Source organism: Lepidochelys olivacea (assembly GCF_965140295.1).
Source record: "Lepidochelys olivacea isolate rLepOli2 genome assembly, chromosome: 1".
Taxonomy (NCBI): Eukaryota; Metazoa; Chordata; order Testudines; family Cheloniidae; genus Lepidochelys; species Lepidochelys olivacea.
In genome coordinates, this window is record NC_140411.1 from 169,286,014 (window position 1) to 169,300,691 (window position 14,678).

The window sequence follows — 14,678 nt, forward strand, 5'->3', positions numbered from 1 at the left end:
GAAAGTACCTTTTAACGAAGCCTTCCTTTTTATAGTCTAAAATTAGTCTCTACCCTAAAATAATTTTGTACAATTGATTAAATTGAACGGAACCTTTTACAATGTTTATTAACCCATAGCATTTAGCTTAAAGACCCTGGATGACATATAACAGAACGCCATATTGGGTACATCTGTTGGAATAGTCATAGTGATAATACAGTAGCAAGATAAGATCAAGAGTTTTCCTGACTATGTGAGCAAAATTAGTTTCTATGCACTAGGCTTTTGGGGATTCTGCAACAAGTACAAAATGTAAGACTGAGGCCACTAACCTCAAGAGCAGTGGCTTCTTAAATATTAATTTAAACCAGCTATCTGTACAGAATAATTACCATAAGACAAGACAAAGTACTAAAGCAAGAACATGGTTTTGAGAACCCATAATGAACGACAAAAGTAGTTAAAAATATTAAATGCGTGATCACATACAAATATTCCAGTTATAAAATGAAATAAATACCAGTGAATTTCCACATTTTAAAGTGTGACTGCCAATTTTTAAAGTTTACATTTCAGCTACTGTTCCACTATGCTACATAGAAAACCAAGTCCAGAAACAACTTTGCCCTCACACAGATCACAGTGGGTTGACGGCCAGGTTAAGGGAACAACAATGAACATTTTGCTCAATTTTCCTGCACAGGTCAGGAGACAGGATAATTTTTTCAAAATCTGTTGAGTTATAGTTTATAGTCACAAAATAGCCTAGCCATTGTAACACCATTTGTGTTTAACTTTCAACATCTTCAGCAATGGAAGATTTAAGAGCAGTCATCAGGACTTGATGAATTTGAGAATTGTGAGAGTTTCTCTTCCTGCTTGTCTAGAAAGTACTCTAGTACCCCTTAAACCGTATTTCTTCATTGTTTCCAAAATTTCATCTGTAATTAAAAATGTACAGCATTACAGTTCAGTTTATGTTAATCGCCACCTAAAAAGCCCATCCTGCCTTAAACTGATTTATTTGCTAAAAGCAAATTACAAAACGAAAGATTACATAGTCTCATAAAATATCCATCATGCTCCTTCAGGCGATTAGAACAATTTATTTAAAGTAGTCATCCAACAAAACCACATGAACTTGGCTTTCTACTGGAAATGTTGGATTTTAATGTCTTTGAAAAATATACTAAGTACGTAATTGTATTGGTAAATAAGTTTAAGATTAAAAAATGTGCTCAAAGTTTAAGTGCTTGTATGCTTTTAATATTCTGTATATTAACACAAAAGCCAGAAAGAATTAGGTGCAGTTATACTGAAACTGCAAATTAGTTAGAATCACAGTATAATGAATCAATATTCCTATCTTAACTAACTGCTTCAATTAAAAAAAAAAAATTCACCACTATACTCAGGTTTCAAGTATTTAATAAAAAAGGGTTGGTGCTTGTTTTTTTTGTAAATTTCCAGCAGAGTACAACTGCAAGTCTGGTATTTAAGCCCTGTCTGAAAATGTTCAAATGTGGGAGCACCCTGGAGTAATTCCACACTTCAGTGTTAGTTTCACTTTAGCAGATGAAACCCATATTTCCCATACTACTTGGGTCAGTGTTGTAATGGACAGTATTTTCTCCTGCATATACTAAGTAGTGGCTTGAACAAAGGTTTTATAAAGGCAGAAGCTTTGATGAAAGGGTGTGTACAAAGCACACAAATTAATTTGAAAACCCTACAGTAAAACTTGCCAGAAAGGGTAGGATTCACAAGTGGGGCTGTCATGTAAAGTATTTAAGCAGAAATTTAGAACCTTATACCCCTACTCAGCTGCCACCTAACCTTGTAGGAGCCTAAAGTCCCTAGGCACCTCAGTGTTCACTGGTGAAGTCCCCAAGGTGCCTAAATTTCAGCCAATGGGCACATGCTCAGCTGCCTCAGCCCTGAAACCACCAAGCAGCTTGGCACCTTACTCATGCCTAAGCCATAGCAGGATTCACAAAGAAAGCATTCCCCCTCACTTAGCTCACCTGCGGAGCACAATCCAGTACACATGCTCAGAGGCTGCCATAGAGCACATCTACTTGATTGGACCCTGCACAAGACAGCTGAGGAAGAGGCAGTGCTGCCCCTCCCACGCACTTTACTCCCCGTAGTTACAGTACTCACACAGGATGTGGGAAACCAGCGTTCAAATCCCCACTCTGCCTAATGTGGAGCAGAGAACTGAATGTGGGTTTCCCACGTCAGTCCCCTAACTGTTGGGCAATGGGCTAGTCTGGGGTGGGTCTCTCTTAGTCTCTCCTGTCGAAGTTGTTCCACTTTGTATACAATAGTTAACTCTTCATTGAAAAAGAGAGCGTCTCTAAAGTCCAGTGGTTAGGGCACTCAGCTGGGAAGTGAGACCCATGTTCAAGTCCCTGCTCCCAATCCAACAGAGTGGGGATTTGAACCAGCGTCTCCAACATCCTGGGTGATACTCTAAGCACTGGGCTACTGGGCATGCAAGGAGGCACTACGACCACCACGATATTTCTTCAAAAAGGGCTGACCTGGCTTAGGCACCCAACTCCAGGAGAGGGTTCACTACTATGAATTCCAAGTAGAGGGAGGTGCCTCCATCAAGGCCAGAGTTAGGCACATAACTCCTTTGAGAGACAGGGTTTAGGCCACACCCCCTCCTTGTCATTTCCTATTGGCTGGCTTAGCATGCTGACTTCTGTGAATCTTTTTAGGCACCTAAGTCTCCCAGTGCATTGTATAGGGAACCTGACTTGGGATCATGAATACAACTTAGCAGAAGGGTGCCTAAAAGTTGAGTACTGCAATGCTCAACCAAGTCCTCCCTGTGAATTTAGCCCAAAATGTTTCCATACTAATAAATGTTATTAACCAAGTGTGACTTGCTACTGCCATGTACAGGCCATCTCATTTCTCTGAGATATTACTCAATCCAAGGTTTTCCATTCTTGCGTAATAGTGGCAATGTCTGATTAGCTATAGCACCTTAGTCTTGTACTCATAGTTTTTATGTATGCATTAGTAATATATAGTTTAGCAAACAGAAGGATTTTATTACCTGGGTTGTTCTCTTTAATTGTAACTAAATAGAATAATCCTCCTGTTGAAAGCAGGTTTGGCACTAAAGGAAAAAGTCTATCCATTATCTCTCTGCCATTTTTGCCTCCAGCCCAGGCTGCCTCTATTCCATGGCTTTGTACCTAGGAGAAATTAAAGGAAGATGAATTTTTTTACTAATCGTTTACATATGACTATAGAGTGCTATATATGTTCATGACACTTGAGGAAGAGCATTACCACAGTCCCTATCCTAAGGAGCTTATTGAATTAAAACCATTTCAATCGCAAAATTGCTACATGGCAGTTTTGTTTATGCAGCATACAAGTCAAATTTCAGACTTATCCTCCAAACAGATGAGCTCTGTTTGGATTTAAAGGTCTTTGTTGACGCTGTTTGGAAATAGACACGTTTTGTAACATTCAAAGCATATACTTTCCTCTAGATGCATATGGAAAGTATTTGCATAAATTCCACCAAGGATATGTCTACGCTGCAATAAAACACTTGCGGCTGACTTGGGCTCTGGGGGTTCAGGATGCAGGGCTATAAAACTGCAGTGTAGATGTTTGGATTAGAGCAGGAGCCTGGACTCTCGGAACTCCTCCTTCACAGTTTTATACACTCCAGTTTACAGCCCTGGAGCTTGAGCCCCACGACCCAAGTCAGCTGACATGGGCCACCTGTGGATGTTTTATTGCAGTGTAGACATGCCTCAAGATTCCTGAAGAATACAAATGAAAGGCGAAAATTAGAGCAGTCCAGAAAAAGGAATTTCTGTCCCATAGAAAACGTTGAGGTTTTGGAAAAATGTAATCCCAATTTTGGACGAAAAAGTAAATAGCTCAAGATTTTTCACAAGCCAGAAATTCTGAAAGATTCCATTTTGGGAGAACTAAAACAGAATTTTTCAGCTTGTCAACTGCCCATCTGGATGGCTCTCGTCAATTTCTGTTTCTCCCTGCAGGCATAAAGAGCCTTTGGGTAGGCTGCCATTGGAGGTGAGAGCCAAGACACTCATCCCTGAAAATTCTGTTTTTGTGAAAAAGGCATTTTCCACCAGAAAATCATTCCAATGGAAAATATCTGACAGATCGAAATGAAAATCTCTTAGGGCTTGTCTACATGCAGCTAATCAGGAAAGTTAAGGCAAATCAACTAAAGGTGTAAAGTCAATGCACTTAAATTAAAGCATGGTTAAACCTCCATGTGGATCTTATTCAGGAATTAAGTGGAATTAGTTCGTTGTAACTTTGTCTACATTAGCAATTTATGTCAGTATAACTATGTCACTCAAGGGGCGTGGAAAATCCACACACTTGAGTGATGCAGTTATAGTGACCTAAACCCCGGGATAGACAGCGCTATGTCAATGGGAGTGCTTCTCCTGTTGACACAGCTACCGCCTCTCAGGAGATGGAGTACCTACGCCAAAGGGAGAAGCCCTCCCATTGGTGTAGGTAGGATCTTCACTGTAGCGCTACAAGTGCGCCAGCATCGGTGCAGCTACCCCACTGCAGTATTTTAAGTGTAGACAAGCCCTTAATCAAAGTTCGAGAACTAAAGCCACTTTACTCCTGAATAAGAGCACTGACATGGGGGATTAAGCATGCTTTAATTTATGCGCCCTGACTTCACACCTTTAGTGATTCCTAAGTATCCCTGTGTAGACATGGATTTACTGAATTCCACCTACAAGGATGGAGCAATATTTTGTGGAACAGTGGTCACTAGTGTCCTTTAGCTCTTATGCAGAAAGTGCAGTAAGGTGAGTGATTCATATTTACTGCAAACAGTTCTGTTATCACCACTGGCTCCACATGACCCCTCACTACTTTTTCAAAGCACTGCAACTCACGACTAGAGATTACAAACCAATTTATCATATCAGAAACGAGTAATTTTTCATACCACTGAGCTGCAGAAGTTTTTTTTTTAATTGCATCTCCTCAAATCTCAGCGATCCCTACCTCTTCAGAAGGGGTTACCACATATGGTGGATTAAACAGTAGGAGATCAACTTTCCCACTTAATCTTGGTAACAATCCTGTGACCTAGAGATGAAAGCAAGGTGGGAAACAAGTTAGTTATACTTAGGCAGTTCTTTTATTAGCTACATTTTTTATTTATAGCAGGAACACACATTTCTCATTATACAGTATGTATTGTGAGACTGCAGATTTGTCATATATGGGACTAAAATGAGAGAGTAAGCTTTGAATATAATCAATCATTATCAAGACAGGAAGAAAATTAATAGGTTTACGAACAGTTATACACTACTGAGATATAGAAAAAGTCCTGTACTTAGCTATGGAATCCTGACTTACTTCAAACAACTTAACCCAAAACAGACGGTTAATTAAGATACTTCTTTCTTATTTTCTGTATGACAGGAGTACAAGGGAAGTATTTTGAAAAACACAAATCTGTGCAATTTCCCATAAAGTTAGCCAGCCAAGCAAAAGGTGACCATGTTGCCACCATCTATTTTTCTATCTTTTTAGTTACCAAAACCAAAAGTCAATAATGGACAATATGAAAAAGTAAATTTCAAGGACCCTTTCTAAGCAAAATGTTTTAAATACATGCTAATTACAGGTGCTTTATTTAGTAGATAACAATAAAAATGACCTGGTTGTGAGATAATAATTCATTTCATATGTGGTTAAATTACAAGGTTGAGTAATTTATCTCAATAAGAGAACTAGATAATTTCTCTATAAAATCAAGCATTCCTTCTTCTAGGATGACTATACTGCAAGTGATTCCTCATAGGAAGGGTTGGATTATTTCATATTTTTATAAATCAAAATAAATAGAATTGGGACCACTCGTATTTCACCTTCCATTCATAGCAATGCATTAAATTGGCCTCTTTGGTTCTGAATAGCTCAGCCCCTATTCCTGGTCCAACAACACTAAACCTGTCTTTCAACGTGCAAGGGCAGCCCACAGAACAGGACAAGTAAAAATATAAATTTATTGTATGACGACATACACAACAGGGTCCCAAAACATGAACTAGAGATACAGAATAGTAAGAGGATGAAAGAAAAACCTATACTAATTAAAAGAGCTTGCTTACAGATTCATATCCATCCCTGTTCAGAAGGGATTAAAAGTTTATCATCTGTTAGCTGTTCATCAACTACTTTATACAGGCCTCTGTGTATAGTCTAATTCCCAAATGAAGAAGGGTTCATTTGCCAATAATTAGAATTAGCTGAATCTGTCATCTTTCATTAAATTCTCAAGATTTTTTACAAGTTAAAAGAGCTCACTGAGGAAAACGTGAAACTTAAGTTTCCCATAATGCACTGCTTGGAAGGTTGTTGTTTTTGTTTTTTTAAATCATTAGCAACCAGAATTTATAACAAAAAAAGATTTAGACTTGTGCATTGGCAGAGCATTACTGTCATGGGTACAACATTAATAAGAAAGCTCCAGGTGTTAACAGTTTCAAATCCATTCCCTGATTATGTAGTATTTGCTCTACATTTGTATTGCTTTAGAGTCTCATTTGAAGTACATTTTCTTTTCAGATTGAGTTTGGTCCCTTATCAGCTGTTTTTGTCCCTCTCTTTTCATCAGCCTTTCTATTTGGGTTTTCTGCACCAATTTTTGAGGGAACAGTGGGCGCTGTGATCAGTTTTTACTTAGTTTTCTGTAAGCTTGCAACTGTGTCCAAGCTACTGCCATCCACCAGAGTGCTTTACAATTTAATAAAACAAATATATATTGTGGCATACAAGACTGTTGTACCTTACTAACATATGGCAGTGAATACCATCTGAGTGCACCGGGTTCTTTGTCTGTCTGGCTGGAAGGGTTGTTGCTCTTATTTGGGCCCCCTCTGCAAGTGGGTGGCAGAGGGGAGAGGAAGGGGAAAATTTACGTGGACAGACCAGGGAAGAACAGGAAGTGGCTGGACCAAGTTAGAAGGGGGACACTGTCCTTTCATGTGCCTAAAGGCAACTATACCCTGAACAGTTCCAGAGAAACATACTTTCACTGTGATCAGGCTGGCAACACCCACCCTCCTAGTGATGGGATCCGAGTAGGACTTGGTTTCTTCATGATCTGCTGTGAGCATGACGCTACTCAACTTCTTCTGGAGCTGCAAAGGAATTTTCTCCTCACCACCAGATTGGACGAGGTGGGGCAGGTTTTTTCCATCTTCTCCACAGCAGATAAGGGACGCAGTGGGGTAGGCGAGGAGGTTAAGTCAAAATGTCATCACTTAACAACAAATGTGTCCAGTGTTCGTTACATATACGGTTCTCAGATTAAATAGATTTGGAAGTAGATTTAGAGGAAAGCATCCCTTAAGGTAGCTGGGCAAGGGAGGTTGGGGCTCCTAACATGAGGTACAGTGGGGAACCAATCCCTTCCCTGCTTTCCAGCCCCCTTAACGCCTCATACGAGGGGAGGGTAGTGGGGTTGCAGCAATAGGCTGGCTAGGACCAGGTTGAGAACGGGGGAGGGCTGACAGCAGCCCTCCCGAGTAGGTGGAAATAATGATGACCTGCTGTACAATTTATTGTTGGGTAGTCCCAGATATGTTAAGTGAATAAAACTGTGGCCTAATTAAAACACATCCATTGCCCCTTTTCTTTCTTTCAACATGAAGGGACAGTATCTGAAATGGTTACAAGCAAGCCTCCCACAGTACATTGTAAGAACTGCAAAACTATTAGAAGGTCCAGTTATAGGAATTTGTATCTTACCAAGTCAGTAATTACTGGGTGAATGTGAACTTTGTTAAGTACAGCTGTCTCCAAGGTACAAAAAGCTGCTATAGGGTTGATATCTGTACATCTGAAAGCAAAATATTAATATCACATCAACATGACAAGATATAACTAAAAAATTAACGTAAGAATGTGAATGCTATTATGTGATGTGACCTCAAGCCTTGTGTGTAAATGAATGTGATTCCCCTGCTCACGCACACGTACTCACACTAGCTCTCATCCAGTTAGCAGAAGTATAAATAGCAGCATAACTGCGGTAGCAGCAGCAGAGTTCTGGCTGAGCCATGCTGAGTACAGACCCGCTGTTTTCACCCCATCTTGTAGTGTAGACATAGCCTTACTGAATAATCATCATCTAAGCTTTGAAAAGAACATACAATTCTTGTCGCTCGTACTGTGGCTCTTCACATATGAAATTTCATGCAATAACACTATGCTAAGACAACATTAAGGTTGCCTAAGTACTCAAAAGTCAAGGAAATGTTAAAGTTAAGGTTGCACGCTCAGACATAACTATAACTTTGTCCTCATCTGCGGATGCATTACAATTGTCTTGAATTAAATTATGACATACTATTTCTCAAGCAATACAACATACTACAATATCAACGTTTTCTACATTTTGTGCTCAGATAACTCATAAAAGGCCAAGAGAATTTTACCAGACTTTCAAACAAAATATGGCCTGAGAACAGACATTAGATATTCAGCCTAAAATGATTCTGTCTGTGAAAACAAGTGTTTATAGTGAGACTGCCTTTCTAACTATGGCACTGCATAATAGGTACTCAGTGAGGCCCAGCCCTGCAAACTCTTGAGCATTTGCTTAATGTTACACATGTGAGTATTCCCACTGAGCTCAACAGAACAACTCATATGAGTAAAGTTAGACAAGTGTTTGCAGGATCAAGTTCTGAGTAAACATGGTAGAGACAACATGACTACAGATGGAGCTCAAGCTGGGAAGAAGGAATTTCAGAACTCTAGTCCTGGCTCTACTACTAAACCAATAGGTGGTCTTGAGCAAGGAATTTAGGGCCAGATTTTCAAAGCTATTTAGGTGTCTAAACTCTCACTGAAATCAATGGGGGGACAGGAATCTAAATGTCTTTAAAAATCCATTTGTAAAATGGAGATACTATTTCTCTACATGGTTGGTGACTGTAAAATATTTTGAAATGAAAAGCACTATATATCGTAAGAGCTAAGTATTCTATATTATTAGCTGCAACAATCTAAAAAATTGGTATTATAATACTTACATGTACAATGCACTGGGTCCAACAATGGAAGCCAGAAATGCTGAAACCACACCCGATCCAGATCCTACTTCAAGGGAGATCTCAACTCTAAATTTAAATAAAAATAATCAGTGCAAAGTAATTAAAATACCCGATTCACAAGAGTATCTAGGATGGACATATGCAGGCCTGGATCAGGTAATGCTGTCAAACCTGCAGCCACTGGAGACCGCACTAATAATGAAGTTTACTGGTTATACTGCCCTCAAGCTCAAGATGAGTGGTGTGCCATATGATCACATGACTGGAGTACTGCCATGGATGGTTATAAACTGTTCAGGAAGGTCAGGCAGGGCAGAAAAGGTGGGGGAGTAGCACTGTATGTAAGGGAGCAGTATGACTGCTCAGAGCTCCGGTACGAAACTGCAGAAAAACCTGAGTGTCTCTGGATTAAGTTTAGAAGTGTGAGCAACAAGAGTGATGTAGTGGTGGGAGTCTGCTATAGACCACCGGACCAGGGGGATGAGGTGGATGAGGCTTTCTTCCGGCAACTCGCGGAAGCTACTAGATCGCACGCCCTGGTTCTCATGGGTGACTTCAATCTTCCTGATATCTGCTGGGAGAGCAATACAGTAGTGCATAGACAATCCAGGAAGTTTTTGGAAAGCATAGGGGACAATTTCCTGGTGCAAGTGCTAGAGGAGCCAACTAGGGAGGGAGCTTTTCTTGACCTGCTGCTCACAAACAGGGAAGAATTAGTGGGGGAAGCAAAAGTGGACGGGAATCTGGGAGGCAGTGACCATGAGTTGGTTGAGTTCAGGATCCTGACACAGGGAAGAAAGGTAAGCAGCAGGATACGGACCCTGGACTTCAGAAAAGCAGACTTCGACTTCCTCAGGGAACGGATGGGTAGGATCCCCTGGGGGACCAACATGAAGGGGAAAGGAGTCCAGGAGAGCTGGCTGTATTTCAAGGAATGCCTGTTGAGGTTACAGGGACAAACCATCCCGATGAGTCGAAAGAATAGTAAATATGGCAGGCGACCAGCTTGGCTTAATGGTGAAATCCTAGCAGATCTTAAACATAAAAAAGAAGCTCACAAGAAGTGGAAGGTTGGACATATGACCAGGGAAGAGTATAAAAATATTGCTCGGGCATGTAGGAATGAAATCAGGAGGGCCAAATCGCACCTGGAGCTGCAGCTAGCAAGAGATGTCAAGAGTAACAAGAAGGGTTTCTTCAGGTATGTTGGCAACAAGAAGAAAGCCAAGGAAAGTGTGGGCCCCTTACTGAATGAGGGAGGCAACCTAGTGACAGAGGATGTGGAAAAAGCTAATGTGCTCAATGCTTTTTTTGCCTCTGTCTTCACTAACAAGGACAGCTCCCAGACTGCTGCGCTGGGCATCACAACATGGGGAGTAGATGGCCAGCCCTCTGTGGAGAAAGAGGTGGTTCGGGACTATTTAGAAAAGCTGGACGTGCAGAAATCCATGGGGCCGGACGAGTTGCATCCGAGAATGCTAAAGGAATTGGCGGCTGTGATTGCAGAGCCATTGGCCATTATCTTTGAAAACTCGTGGCGATCGGGGGAAGTCTCAGATGATTGGAAAAAGGCTAATGTAGTGTCAATCTTTAAAAAAGGGAAGAAGGAGGATCCTGGGAACTACAGGCCAGTCAGCCTCACCTCAGTCCCCGGAAAAATCATGGAGCAGGTCCTCAAGGAATGAATCCTGAAGCACTTGCATGAGAGGAAAGTGATCAGGAACAGTCAGCATGGATTCACCAAGGGAAGGTCATGCCTGACTAATCTAATCGCCTTCTATGATGAGATTACTGGTTCTGTGGATGAAGGGAAAGCAGTGGATGTATTGTTTCTTGACTTTAGCAAAGCTTTTGACACGGTCTCCCACAGTATTCTTGCCAGCAAGTTAAAGAAGTATGGGCTGGATGAATGCACTATAAGGTGGGTAGAAAGTTGGCTAGATTGTCGGGCTCAACGGGTAGTGATCAATGGCTCCATGTCTAGTTGGCAGCCGGTTTCAAGTGGAGTGCCCCAGGGGTCGGTCCTGGGGCCGGTTTTGTTCAATATCTTCATAAATGATCTGGAGGATGGTGTGGATTGCACTCTAAGCAAATTTGTGGATGATACTAAACTGGGAGGAGTGGTTGATACGCTGGAGGGTAGGGATAGGATACAGAGGGACCTAGACAAATTGGAGGATTGGGCCAAAAGAAATCTGATGAGGTTCAATAAGGATAAGTGCAGGATCCTGCACTTAGGACGGAAGAAACCAATGCACAGATACAGACTAGGGACCGAATGGCTAGGCAGCAGTTCTGCGAAAAAGGACCTAGGGGTGACAGTGGACGAGAAGCTGGATATGAGTCAACAGTGTGCCCTTGTTGCCAAGAAGGCCAATGGCATTTTGGGATGTATAAGTAGGGGCATAGCCAGCAGATCGAGGGACGTGATCGTTCCCCTCTATTAGACATTGGTGAGGCCTCATCTGGAGTACTGTGTCCAGTTTTGGGCCCCACACTACAAGAAGGATGTGGAAAAATTGGAGAGAGTCCAGCGAAGGGCAACAAAAATGATTAGGGGTCTGGAACACATGACTTATGAGGAGAGGCTGAGGGAACTGGGATTGTTTAGTCTGCAGAAGAGAAGAATGAGAGGGGATTTGATAGCTGCTTTCAACTACTTGAGAGGTGGTTCCAGAGAGGATGGTTCTAGACTATTCTCAGTGGTAGAAGAGGACAGGACAAGGAGTAATGATCTCAAGTTGCAGTGGGGGAGGTTTAGGTTGGATATTAGGAAAAACTTCTTCACTAGGAGGGTGGTGAAACACTGGAATGCATTACCTAGGGAGGTGGTAGAATCTCCTTCCTTAGAAGTGTTTAAAGTCAGGCTTGACAAAGCCCTGGCTGGGATGATTTAATTGGGGATTGGTCCTGCTTTGAGCAGGGGGTTGGACTAGATGACCTCCTGAGGTCCCTTCCAACCCTGATATTCTATGATTCTATGATCTGCTTTGTGCTGACCGACAGCTCTCCAGTCATAACTTGTGTCCCTTGGGGAATCAAGATATTTCCTACTTATCACAGCCCTCACTGGGGCACATTGTAGGTTTCCTTCCCTCTGTTAACAGGAAACATCCATTGACAACACAAAAACAACAGTTCTAGATGCATTTCCACCTTCTCCACCAAGCAGCCAAGGCCTAAGAGTTTTGAGCAGGTTACAATGAAACCGGAATCCCACGGATAGGTCTACCCAATGCATCTGGTGACAAACTTGCACTAGCAGGGCTCAAGTGAGCACTCTAAAAACAGCAGTGTGGATGTTGTTGTTCCTGTGGAGACTCAGGCTAGCCACCCAAGCACAGATCAAGGGGATCAAGTGGGCTTGAGAGCACAAGATGCTGCCTGAGGTGCAATGTCCATGCTATTTTTAGTGCACTAGCTCAAGCTCCACTAGCCTGAGTCCAGAGGCTCGCTCCCAGCTGCAGTGTAGACATAGCCGAGTAACTGTTCTAACGGGTCCACATTTGAGCTGGCTCTGGACATGTATAAATAATAGAAATTTCAAGGCAAGCAACAAGATAATTTCATTGTATCGAGCCCATTCAAATTAAATTATATTTGCAATGTATTTTGAGATATTTTGAGTATGAAAAAGAGCAACACAGAACCAAGTCCTATCTGAATCTATATTCCAATAAATTAAAATCATTCCACTCCTCACAGAGTAAAATTAGTTTGGGGCACATCATTCCTGAAAAAACTGACCATCACGACAAGGACTAAGTTACCCAGTGATTTGAGACCTGGCAGACGTTTACATTATTTACTGAAACTACTTGGGAGCTATGAGTAGGGTGACCACCTGCCCCTAATTGAGTGGGACAGTCCCAAAATGTTAGTTTCAAGTCCCAGTGCCGGGCTAAACTACTCCAGGACTACATTTATCCTGGATTCCCTGTGGCATCACTCTGCACCTACCCCCGGCTTAGGGGCAGCACCAGCCTCTTTCCAGTGTGTGTGTGGCTCTCAAGTGAGCCTTAGCCCCCTCCACTCACCACTAGGCCCCACCCCCTGCTCCTCCTCTTTTCCCTGAGGCCCTGCCCCAGGGGAGGCCAGAAGCCAGAGCTGGCCAGGCTGTGGTAAGAGCCACCCTAGAAGCCCAGTCTGCTGTGGAGAGCCATGGACCCTCCATCAGCGCTTGGCAGTGCACCTTGGGAGGGGGACAGGAACACAGGCCGGGGACTGCTCTTGGGTACCCCAGCCCCCACCAAAGACAGGTGGAGGGTCCAGGGCTCCCTGGGTGGCTCTTACCAGCACCAGGCTCTGGCATGGCCAGGGGGTTCAGGGGCCCTGGAGGGGGCGGGGCTCCGGCAGGTGTCCCAGTTTTGCATTTTGAAAAGGGGTGAGGGGCGGGTCACCCCAACTAGGACAATCGGAGCCTCTTCCTTTTCTTCCACTGCAGCACACCTAGCCGCGGACGAGCCGGGCGTCACGCCAGCTGTCCGTTGGCTGCCGCGCGACTCTGCCGCAGCAGGGCGGCACCCACAGCGCCCGGGGTCCGCCCGGGTCCCCCCTCCCCCGAGGCTCAGACCGCCCCGCGCCCCGCCCAGCACGTGGGACGGTTCCCTGCCCGGGCACGCGCAGGGTGACGCCGATGACGCAGGCGCTGAGGGCGGCGCAGCCGAGGCGAATCCCGGCGCGAGACCTCGCAGGGCGAAGGCGAGACTCCGCTGAAGCCAGCGAGAGCTTTGCTGCCGCCCCTGCCAGGGCCTGGACTGTACCAACGGGCAACCACTGACAGCCAATAGGGGAGCCGACCAATAGCCCTGCCCACCCCCACGCCCAGACCACGCCCCTCAGCAGCTACCGCCCCGCCCTCGCTCCAGCCCCGCCTCCCTAACAGCCGCTGCGCGGGCTGTCACCGGCACGTGCTCACGGCGCCGCCGACTCCTCCCACCCCACCAGCGGCTGCTCCCATTGGCTGCTGACCGGCCCCTCGCTGGTTCCTCCCCTCCCCCCCAGCTCGCACCCCGCGTCTCTGATCTGGGCCGCGTCCCGCTCCAGCGCGTCCAGCAGCAGGTAGGTGTCCTCGGCCGGCTCGTACACCTCGCTGAAGGGCCCGTGCGGTCCCACGTGCTGGTGCCGCGGGGTGGGGATCATGGCCCAGCGCCGCCCCCTTCCTTCCGCGCGGGAGTGCGCATGTGCGGATTCTCCACCGACTCGCGCTGTCGTGAGGGGAGAGGGACGCAGATACGCAAACTGCCGCGCACGCGCGTAGCTGCCGCTGCCGTCACTACTGTGGCGAGGGCCAGCCTCGGCCCCGCCTCTCGACCTCCAGGATCCCGGCGAATCAGCGGTCGAGTGAGGTTGTCTCGGGGCGAGCCCGGCGCGATGGATCCCGCCTTGCTCTCGTGGAATGCTCGGGCGCGCCTGCGCAGGGGCCCCCGGGACGGGCGGGGCGCTGGGCGCGGCGCCCGCAGCAGGGACTTGCCGTTAGCGTGTGCGGGCGGCGCGTCGCACGGGGACCTGCACCGGAGACCCCGTTCACCCGGCCGGGCGGGTCACTGAATGTCAGAGCGGAAATGCCGAATGTCTTCCGGC

The 14,678-nt window shown here is 44.9% G+C and overlaps 1 protein-coding gene across 1 annotated transcript; it reads right to left on the minus strand.

The window, feature by feature from the left end:
• Positions 1–77: 77 nt before the first annotated feature.
• HEMK2 (HemK methyltransferase 2, ETF1 glutamine and histone H4 lysine) lies at positions 78–14,238 on the minus strand. Its single transcript, XM_084642308.1, has 6 exons — positions 14,107–14,238; positions 9,075–9,161; positions 7,786–7,876; positions 5,026–5,109; positions 3,056–3,197; positions 78–923 (listed from the first exon to the last, which is right to left on the minus strand). The coding sequence occupies exons 1-6, from the start codon at positions 14,235–14,237 to the stop codon at positions 817–819; spliced, it is 642 nt and encodes a 213-aa protein (XP_084498434.1). The 5' UTR covers position 14,238; the 3' UTR covers positions 78–816.
• Positions 14,239–14,678: the final 440 nt, after the last annotated feature.